The 11,140-nt window shown below is 38.0% G+C and overlaps 1 protein-coding gene across 1 annotated transcript in view; it reads right to left on the reverse strand.

Moving 5' to 3' along the window:
• The window catches only part of LOC104540998 (ankyrin repeat domain-containing protein 27-like), a gene marked incomplete at its 3' end in the record, with an annotated part of 13,134 nt that extends 6,684 nt beyond the window's left edge, over positions 1-6,450 (reverse strand). The window contains exons 1-9 of the mRNA XM_010184939.1: positions 6,329-6,450; positions 4,756-4,866; positions 3,609-3,765; positions 1,898-2,052; positions 1,524-1,583; positions 1,375-1,428; positions 1,217-1,282; positions 1,054-1,130; positions 559-680 (exon numbers count right to left, since the gene is read on the reverse strand). Coding sequence (XP_010183241.1) covers positions 559-680; positions 1,054-1,130; positions 1,217-1,282; positions 1,375-1,428; positions 1,524-1,583; positions 1,898-2,052; positions 3,609-3,765; positions 4,756-4,866; positions 6,329-6,430 — 904 coding nt within the window. The remainder of the gene's footprint in view (positions 1-558; positions 681-1,053; positions 1,131-1,216; positions 1,283-1,374; positions 1,429-1,523; positions 1,584-1,897; positions 2,053-3,608; positions 3,766-4,755; positions 4,867-6,328) is intronic.
• Positions 6,451-11,140: the final 4,690 nt, after the last annotated feature.

Genomic DNA, 11,140 nt, shown 5'->3' on the forward strand with positions numbered 1-11,140 from the left:
ATCACTGTACTACTCCACCTGCTTAGTGGAAGTATCTTCTCTCTCCAGGCTAGATAAAATAAGTATCAGGTTAAGAGATCCATGCTTTCCTACCACAGAATCATTACTGGAATCCACGGTAGCACATTGAATGCAGCATACAGAAGGTTTGTTTGTCCTCCACCAACACTGCATTTTGCAAAAAATGCATCTCAAGAGTATCAATTTCAAGACCATCAAGGAGTATGGACAAATACAAAAGAATGATCTAGCAGCAATCCTCAGTGTTTAAAACGGATCACTCTCAATTCTTCTGCATGAGAAAGTGTTCTAGTACATGCAATCTTCTCACATGTTATAGCTAAGACATATATAAACTAACCAAGTAGCCCACCTCACTCCCTGAGAAACAATTTGGTCTCCATTTTGTTTTGTTCAGAGGTCTGCAAGGCAAACCTCAGTCTAATTGTGTTTAATCCACAATTGCTATTCAAACACCTGTGTATATATGAAAGTGCTTTCTGCATACTGGTTAAGAAAAAAGTCTAAAATTAAGTTATTAATTCACTAATTACTGACCTCTTTGGCTAGGAGATTGCATAATAATTTGTACCACTTTTCGTAGACAAAGTAGCTTCTGTTGAGGGGAAGTACATTTGTTCAACTGACCCAGTTCTCGCTTTGCACGTGGTATATTAAAACTACAAAACAGTTTTAAAGAAGTGGTTAACACAGAGCTCCTTTGCAAGATAAAAAAACCCCGCAAGCTTTAACTTATTCAGAGCTGAAATGAAGAATGTTATTAAAGTATTTCCATCCCTACTCCAAGTACACTTGCATTTCTGTACCTTGTACATGGAGGGGGAAAGCACAAGAACATAAAAAGCAAAGGAGAAAATTATCAATGCAAAGACTGCCTTAAAATTACACTTGCAAAACTTTGTTTCTCCCTCTCAAAGGAATGAGCTATAAGAAAAACTTGTTATTGTCTGAAGTAAGGGACTTCTTGGCTGGCCTCAGACCTACTTAAGACAAGATCTCAGTGATTCCTCAGATTGCATAAATCTCTCTCACCTGAACTCAGGCTTCACTCCAATGTCTTTCTGCTGCAGGTCTTGAAGGCTCCTCGTGATTTTGTTAAAAGCAGCATCCTAATCAATAGAGAGGCAACAGTTTTTAAAAATTCATTAGATTATTAGATTAATGTAACTTGTCCTTAGTAATCAAACAAACCTACCTCACTTGCCTCAATAGTCCCCACATATTTAAAGACTAGACCATAAATAGCATGGTGTATATACATCTGTAGAAAAAAACCAAACAACAGAACTTTAGGCATGAAAGTAACAGTTAAAAATAGCTTGCTAATTATTTTCCTTCATTTCAGATGCTTACTTCAACTGCTTGTTTAATCAGATTCATCTGCTCTTCTTGCTTTGCAAGCATCTTCTAGAAAAGGAAAGCCATACAAACAGCAAGAGAAAGTTAGATAATTTATTGCTTAATTAACTATGTACTATGTATTTAGTGGAGCAAGTGTTTACCAAGTGCGAATCTCTCAAAAGATGCTGGAGACATTTGGTATAAAGTGCATTGACAGAATCCTAGGTGGGGAGGAAAAAAAAGCATTCAGATTTGGGTTTATTTGACTTGAAGCAACAAAGCATAAATACACAAAGAAAGGAAGTTTTCCATGCTTTAGAAGTATGTACTATGGTAAGTTTTTTAGCTAGAAAAATTGCCTTTACTTAATATGTGGCAATCCACAATTAAGAAATTCACTTTCTCCCCTCCCATCTTCCTCAATTCTAGACTACTCTAACATAGAAAAGCTCAATAAGACAAAGATATCCAAAGCAGTGAAGTGAATTGTGTCTAGTTTAATTTATAATTAAACATCAAGAAGCAATATACTGACTATGTAGTGGCGGAGGCTTTTCCTTTCATGTTCTTTAAATGTTCTATAGAAAGATCCTATGTATTTATCAAATCTCTCACAGTGCCTTCCCAAGAATTCTCTAACATCTTCAATATTTTTAAGAGAATACAAGTTTGATGAAGCTGCAGATTCACCTAAAACGAAAGCCAAGAATTAACACATAGGTTTAATATGTATGCATGGTAAAGTACTTTCTGTCCCTACATACACAGCCAATTTGTGTGCACTGAAACATTAATTCAACTTACTATACCTTTAACTGAAGGTATTACTTTTAATTAAGATCATTTAATGCACCACATTTAGAGTAAGGTCTCTTGCCTTATGTCAAGTATTTATTTGTAATAGCTAAAGCTGATTTCACATGCTTTCTTACCCTGGGGCAATTATTGCCACACATACTTCAATGTGAGTGCAAGTCAAGCTTGAAAGTAGAGGAAAACCACATTACAGTATTGACTGAATGCCCGTGCAGGAAGTCAGTCTGCCCTAAGCTGTAAAAATCCCATCTTGGATTTTTATATAACCTGTTCTTTATTTAGATGCACTTTCTCTGAACAGGAAAGCAAAGTTGCTTCCATGTAAGCATTAAACCAAATCCACTTGCCTTCTAAAAAAGACAACTGGATCCTTCACTTAAAATTCATAATGCTTTTCCAAAAATTTTTTTCTAAGCAAGTCTTTCATTCGCAACTAAAGGCGGCCAATTAATAACAGGTTTAGATCTCATTCATTTCAAATTGCTTCTGAAATGACAAATTACCTCACTTCTGAAGGACTGTTATACAACTACATTAAGTAATGTCCAAAAGAGGAATGCCACAGTAGTTTTTATTTTTTGATTAATATTTATAGAATTTAAGCCAGTATGTATGTCAGGTTTTTGTGGGTTTTTCGGTTGTGCGGGTTTTTTTGGGTTTTTTGTTTTTTTTTTTAAGAAAATCTTTCATACTTCCTTCACAGCACTATTTTCACACCACCCTAATACTACTTCACTGTCACCATTTGTTTCAAAATGGTATTGTTAAGTATTTAGGAAGACTAGGTACCTTTATTTCAGAAAAAGCATATGCTTAAGAAGCATCTGTTCTTTTTAATTAGTAAACACAAACCGTTATACAAATACAAAAGGAAATCCCTTTACATTCAAAGTTTTAATAGAAGTCTTCAAAACAGCGTTCCAGCCTTACCAAGAGCACTTTCAGTACACAAAAATTAATGCATTCAGCTTCTTGAGACAGACCACCACCAGAAGAGCTGCAACCAAACTATGCTATACAAACTCTTACCACCGATGAGGTGATCATGAAAGAATTTAGCTCTCCGGTTTTTTGTGCATCCATCTTACATCTCAAGACAAATGTCACATTTAAGACTAAGTCACATAGTTTTTAATAAGTCAGCACTAAACTGAGCATTGATTTTAAAAAATCATGCTGGATCAAGTATTCTGCAGAGATTTGTAGTGCTAAAACTGGGGCATAGACCCTACAGATTTAAGTTTGCCAGGCAGCAACCTAGTATTTCTCTCCAGCAGCACACCAACACCCACCCCAGCAGACCAGAAACTGTGAAGAGCTTTCAACCAAGCCAACACTTTTCAGAATGAAGGAAATGTATTAAGCATATCAGACACACTAATTTGCTCACTGTGCAAACAAGACCACCAAGTTAACACTTCAATACATACTTGGGCTTTCTGTTTTTTCCAATGGATGAGCTATGCACAATATACTAAAGCTTTCTTCTTTTTCATTGTAAAACGTTTCCTCAAAAAGAACTGGTACTGAGAGATGATAGTTAAAACCAGTTCCTAAAATGATGAGGTTTCCTTGTATGAAGATCTCCTGAAACAAAACAAAAACCAGATCAAGTGTAAAACTCTGTCAGAAGAAAGTTACTCTTTGACTTCTGTATTGCATAGTTACATTTCCAGGGAAAGAAGAGAATCTCGCAAGATAAGCAAGCCCCGGATTCAAGAGATTTCAGACTCTCATGCTGTGTAGGCACTGAAACAGACTCCTTCAGTCCACAACGGCAAGCAAAACCTTGCCTATACCTACTTTCTTTAAAGGTCTACTACTAGAGGAGGTTTCAGACAACCTCCAATGTTTAAGTGACTATTTGTAGATTTTAGACTTTTAGGATAAGGGAAATTGAAAAACAACTTAGAATTGGTGCCTAAGTCCAGCTTCAGAAAAACAGCACAAATTGTGTCTATATTTCTCATGCTCAGCTTTATCTTCAAGCATCTCTAGTGAGACATTTGCAGTAGGAAGATCCAGATGATAGCCTGAAAACAGGTGCAAGATCTCAAACTGTACTGCAAATTTACAAGTGACAAAATGTGATCCTATGCAGTGTTAGCATTGGTTATCCTGGCTTGCTGCTACATTAGTCAATCTCTATTGAACTAATAGATCAGGCACCAGGTGAACTTGCTTTTGTGTACAAGGTAAGCAGGCTACTATTTGTCTGAAAGCTAGAGACAGTTCTTAACCAAGTGATAAAGGCTCTTCTGCCACACAACAAAATTGCTAACAGCCACAACACAAATAGTGACAAAGTTGCTTTGCCAAAATAGTAAGATGAAGTCAGAGGCAGTGTCACCATCTGAACAGGACAACTATTCTTGTGCACAGGCCAAAATACAGTTGTTGCTGGAAAGCAGTATATCCCCAAGAAGTTTGGCTTAGATGGGCGACATGCTATTGCCAGTTAGCTCTAACTCCTAGCTACCTCTCCTGTAACCATTAGTTCATACTATCAGTCATAACTGCAGTGAATCATTTATTGGAGTGTCCCCAAGCTATATTCAGATATCAAAACAGAAATACCTTTCCATTTAAGGTCTGAAAATTTTCTTCTAGCGGCTTCAGAACATAAGATTCAAACTGGCAGGTAGAAAGATTGTTGCTTGAAAGGCTTCCTTTGCATGGAACTAACACCTAAAAAAGTTAGATCATGCTTTAGAAAGAAATGCTATTATCACGAGCTAAACATCAATAGCTTTTACCATTTAAAGGCAAGCAATTATAGACATTTAGTAATTTAGCAAGTGTAGAGCAATTATAGGTGCTTTTGTTTAACTAAATACAAAGGAAAGGCCATTGACAGACAGTCTGGTGGTTAACCTAGAAGTTTCATTTAGAGACTTATCTAAAAAAGGATGACAGATTTAACTGAAGCAAACAATATTAGAAGGAGTGACCTAAATGACTTAAAATTAGGCAGCTAATAAAAGTGAAGTATATTTTCAAACTAAAAATTAACCACCACCAGAAAGAAAGAAATTCTCATTGTCAAGGAGGAGAAGCATGAAGCAAGTCGTTCTTTCAGTACTCAGATTTCAGAAATGGTGTTGCAATACGGACAGAACTGGTCAACAGATTTTAGCGCTTCAGCTGATCACATCATCTCAAGTAACGCACAACTGAAAGAACCCTGTGAAACTTAAGGCTTAATTTTAAAATTGCATAACAATAACCTCCAAATTTAATGGAGTCTCCACATTTTGGATAAAGACTAACTACAGAATACCCAGATTAGAAGTCTAAGGACCTACATTTTTATTCCAGCTCAGTTTAATGACTTTATTTTGTTACGTAAAATGCTGTCAGAAATGAGTGATTGTATACCCATCAGGAATTTCAAGAGGTCAATTCCATTTTAAGTTACAAGCAAATAGGAGAATATGTAACTTCAGCTCACAGCAGAAAAAATATAACCTTCCTGTTTAGAAATAACACCAACTTTGACCTTTAATCATGCAATACATCAAGAGGTCCATATTAGCAAATAACAAGCAACTTAAACTGCAAGTTGCTTGGCTTCACTTTCAAGTTTTGTAGGTTTGCACTGGCTAGAAAGAGTCCAGTGCAAGGTCACAAAGATTGAAGGAGTGGAGCATCTCCCTTATGAGGAGCAGCTGAGGGAGCTGGGTCTCTTTAGCTTGGAGAAGGAGACTGAGGGCTGACCTCATTAATATTTATAAATTTGTAAAGGGCGAGTGTCAGGAAGAAGGGGCCAGGCTCTTCTCAGTGACAGTCAATGACAGGACAAGGGGCAATGGGTGCAAGCTGGAACATAGGAGGTTCCATGAGAACACAAGGAAAAACTTCTCCACTGTGAGGCTGACAGAGCACTGGACCAGGCTGCCCAGAGAGGTTGTGGAGTCTCCTTCTCTGGAGACATTCAAAACCCCCCCAGACATGTTCCTGTGTGACCTGGTCTAGGTGATCCTGCTCTGACAGGGAGGTTGGACTGGATGATCTTTTGAGGTCCTTTCCAACCCCTGCCATTCTGTGATTCTGTGTTGTTATCTTTACATGTGTCGTAGCAACCATATGATTTAAACTCATATAGCTACTATGTAACAAGCAGCTTTTAAATCTACTTATTTATACTTACAATACCATGAAGTTCCGCAACTTTGCTGCAAAGATCAGGACGCCGCTTCTGAATGGCCAAATAAAAGGGATTTTTCAAGATATCTTCATCATACATAGCCATATGGACTCCAGATATTCCAAGATTTTCTAAAATAGAGATGGAGAATGGTATCATACATGGTATTTGTTAAAAAATAATATTTGGGATTACCTAGGAGGCAGTTTGATTCTCCTTGTCTAAAAGGAAAAAGCAGTTTCAGGTCTTGATGTAAGCAGTCAACAGCATACTTAATTAATAAGAAGGTAACTATAGTTACTCAGAAGTTATTCTGAAATACTAGTTTCCATAAGTATACATTTCCAATTACACAGTTATCCTCAAAATGTCTCCTTAGGTCCTTCCAAGTGCTGGAGTCTAACAACACACAATGTCTGGACAAAACTTCGGAGAAGAGGAAAGCAGTTAATATCTACATTACCACTTTTACAAGCTAACTCACACTGCTAAGACCTAAAACAAGCCAAGAGGCAAGAATTAACAACTGCTTTACAACAAATTCTACTGCATCACAGGGCATTGATGCTTTTGCAGTATGCTCATGTAAGTCTTAAAGCTCACCTGTACAAGGACTACTGACCTACAAACACAAATGAGACACCCAGACAGTGTAACAGGAACCCTCATGTAAGGCAATCCTCAACTTTCCAGGGAAAAGTTACACCAAGGAGATATGAATATCCATGCCATAGTTAAAAAGTCACTGAAATGCATCATTTGTGGTCATCTCTACTCCCATGGAAAAAGTCTCACTGATCTGAGGTCAGGCTAATGTATAACATTTGGCAAAACAGTGAGCAAAAAAGTGACTGGAGACAGAAAATGCAACCTGCAGACATTAGAAAAGACACCCTAGGTGTGTCACAGGGAAAAGACGATCTCTAGAACCTTTTAACTGCTTTCTTCCTCAATTCTAATTCTCTATTAAAAAAGCTGTGACATCCTAGACACAAGGGCAGAAAAATCCCTAATTGCCCCCCCTGGAAAAACTGCAGAATTATTTTATTCAAAAGAATTTAGATTAACAGGCTTACAAATACTTAATTAACTTGTCTGTTCTATGTCTTGTCCTCCTCACCCAGCTTCCCTTAGGCATCAACAGAAGTTGCATGATTTCCTCATGCAGTTTCAGCTGTATGTCCTAGGAAAGGGCAAGGACAGCAGGAGAACTTTAATTTGAGCAAGCCACCCCTACACAATCAGTATTTCTGTTTTCTTAAATGCAGGATTATACCTACCACATTATTTGCTCTGTGTGAGCTTCTTATGCTTGTTCTGTAGCACTTGTAGTATCTTACTACCAAATGCTGTATGGGTACTAAAAAAAATGCCTGTATGTAGATCATAGAAGAGACATGAAACCATTGCATGGCAGTTTAATAGAGTGGAAAAAACATACACCCAACTCTCACTGATTTTTAGATAGTCTTTGAGTTTCAACTATGCTGTTAACTGATCTATAGTCTATTATCTATAGTCTCTTCCTTATAATTAGGCATAAGTAGAGCTCCCTTCAGAGAGCTAAACCCAACAATCAGCTAAAGCTGCAAGCAATCTCCACTGCAAAGTTATCATCAATTACTTACAGCTTGGACAACCTCAGCCTGAACCACTGAAGTTTGGCAGTGGCAGATAACAGCCTGAAGCAGACTTTTCCTGTGAAGTTCCAGATAAAATGATTCATCTGCTTTCAAAACAAAATAAAACTAAGAGCTTCTATGAAAGAATACTAATTCAGCAGTCCCAGCACAGATCTGAAGTTCGCAAATGCAGAGGGGAAGCAAATGTTTGCTCGTTGATATGTTCAAGAGACTAGCCAAGTTCAGTAATTACAAGACTTCAAACCTAGGAAAAGTACAGCTTCACACAAGATCTGTCCTACCACAGTGCCTCGGTAAACAGGATGATCACCAGTAATTCTACAGCTGATGACTGCTATAAACAGTTCAGGCAGGCAGCTGCAATCCAAGTTCAAGCTGTGGGCTTCCTCAGCCAGTGGTGAGGGAAGGAGAAAAGGCAACCCAAGCCCAGTGGTAGGTCTGCTGCAGGAACACGTCTCATCACTGATCAGTAGAACATCAGCTAAGACAGACCTTAATAAGCAGAACTAGCTAGCTACAAAAAAACCAACCCTGCCTGCTCAACAGCTAGGCAACAACTCCAGGTAAGAACTTAAATGACCATCTTACAATCCAAACATGAATCAGTGACAATTTGTTAAAAATACACCAAGTATGCACACACACATGCAGTTCACAAAATAGTCTGCCACAGCAAGACTTATTTTGGAGTCCTACATCTTTTTTTGGGTGCTGCACTTCAGAGGAGATGAACTGACTAAAGGAGAATCTGAAGTGAGAAAGGCAAGAAAGCCCAGGATGCAAGATCCAAAACATTAAATGCAGTGATGTTTATGCTGAAGAAACTCCATAAAACAGGTAAGATTGTTTGTTTTTTTCCCCCCGGATGGATCAAGCTCTCAGTAAAGGACATTTTTTCCACATCTGCAGAAGAGACGGCCCTTAGCTGAAGAAAACAGACTCAGATAACAGATAAGCAACACCTTTCAAAAGAGAAGATAAACACATGTTTCAGATTGCTTGGCAAAGCTATCAAGTCTCATGTTGTAAATCTTTAAGAACCTGTTAGACAAACCTCTACTAGAGGTGATAATGGATACAGTGAAGCTAGGAAGATAGCTTATACAGTCTCTCAAGGCACTTTCCAAATCAAGCTTTTATTAGTGTATTTGGTCCACTGAGGCACATTCATCTGCCCGTGTATTTGGTGAATTCACGTTCAGTATCTGGTCAAGCAGTAGATGAGATTGCTATGATCCTCCCCAATGCAGTGATCGAGAAGGGATCAGCATACCATGTGCTGTGTTGGGGAAAGAGCACATTGACACAAAGAGGCAGCCAAGCATGAGACTGCAGAGACAAAACTGCAATGCACAAGTTTTCCCGATTGCTACAGCTATACTGCCACTTTTTTGGCTTAAGAAATCTTTAAGTCCAAAGAGTTCTTTCCATAGTAAGAAGGTGGAGAAAAGAACACATTCCACAAATCCTCATTAGAAACCTGTATCTCACCATCAAAACCCCTGCCCCAACTGATAAGCTTTGTCTTGAAAAGGAATTAAAACCCAACATTTCATTCCTTGGCAAAACAGGTAGAAGACAATTACTGGAGGAGGAAAGCTTCTACAGAAAGTCTGAGCTTCTGAAGCTTGCTGTCTGTATGATTGATGTAGCTCTTAAATCACTGCCTGCACCAGGAAATAACCAAACAAGCAACCAGATACTTTAAGAATCATTGCAGTTGACAGTTCATCACAAAGAGCTTGAAATTATAATATTCAGTTCCCAGTTCATGAGTTACATACCACAAATAACTAGTTTTAAAACACTTAGTAGCAGCCATGTAGATTCTTTTACTACAGAACTACTGACAGAATTGAATCAGGCTTGAGAGCTCCAGCAAGTAGTGAAAAGGAACTGCATTCGAACATTGAATTCTGGTATTTTAGCTACTGTAATGCCACCAGGATGTTATCGACATGCTGTACCCCAATAAGGAAGCTAAAACTTCCAGTTTACATGGGTAATCATCACTCACCTTGAGCAGAAGCGGATTGTGAACTCCAAACTGCTCACCACACGCATGTTCCTACACAGCAGGAAATAACCACCAGTAGCCAAATTAGCACTGTTCTGATTATCACAATTCTGAATTTCCTTCCCTTTTCTCTCTCTTACCGCTACCTCTGCTTAGTACTACATTAGCAGACAGCTATCATAGCCGGTTAAAACGTGAGTACGAAAAAGAAAGGGTGAAATACTTATGAACTGAAACAGTTAGTTACTACATTTACTTGGACTTCCTTCACCTATCCACAGCATTCTGAGACAGAAGTGTGGATGTATAAACCATTAAAATTTAACTAATTACAGTAAAACAAAGGACTTTATACTAAGCTTAAATAAAGTAAATCTACAGAATCAAGAGAGTACATTAAAGCTTCCCCAAATTTTGGCTCAGGCTTTTTTGAGATTAAGTCAATTTCTTTCCACCACAAAAGTTAAATGCATCTGAAAATACTGGCTAATGCATTGCTGTAATTCTAGGAACACATTAGAAAACTCCGTTGAGACTTTGCTGGCAGAACATAACATCCAACTTCAACCTAATTTAACTTGGGGGGAGGCAGCACTGGGGGGGATACAGACTTAGTCTTCTAGTTGCACCTTGGACAGCTTTGTATTTACCAACACTAAGAAAGCAGGAATTGTACAAAACCTTACATACATTACCAGAACTGTTCAATTCTTAACAAAGTCCACTAAAAATTGTCATAAGCCGTATTCGTTATGAAGTTCTATCATGCTGAGCTGTAATGTTAGTGCTTGTGTACTGCTTTATACAAAATGTTCAAATGGAATCACTCAAGTGCGTATCTTCATGCCTGTAAACACAGGAATAGCTTAAATTGCTGGAAGAACAGATACCAGTTGATCAGAGAATCCAATAATGATTGCATTACTGTTTAAAAAAAACAAAACCACAACAAAACAAACAATCTTAAAATAGTCAAATCCTTTCCAGATTAAGAGCTAACTCTAATGGTGCAACTACAGGTGCAAGGAATAGCTTAAGTGAAAAACATAACATGAAATCCAAACACTTCACTGTTTGCTCCAAAACACTGGAAATGAAGTCTTATGACCTCTGGTATCACAGACTCACAGAACATTAGGGACTGGAAGGGACCTC

The sequence above is a fragment of the Mesitornis unicolor genome, unplaced genomic scaffold, assembly GCF_000695765.1.
Source record: "Mesitornis unicolor isolate BGI_N332 unplaced genomic scaffold, ASM69576v1 scaffold50675, whole genome shotgun sequence".
Taxonomy (NCBI): Eukaryota; Metazoa; Chordata; class Aves; order Mesitornithiformes; family Mesitornithidae; genus Mesitornis; species Mesitornis unicolor.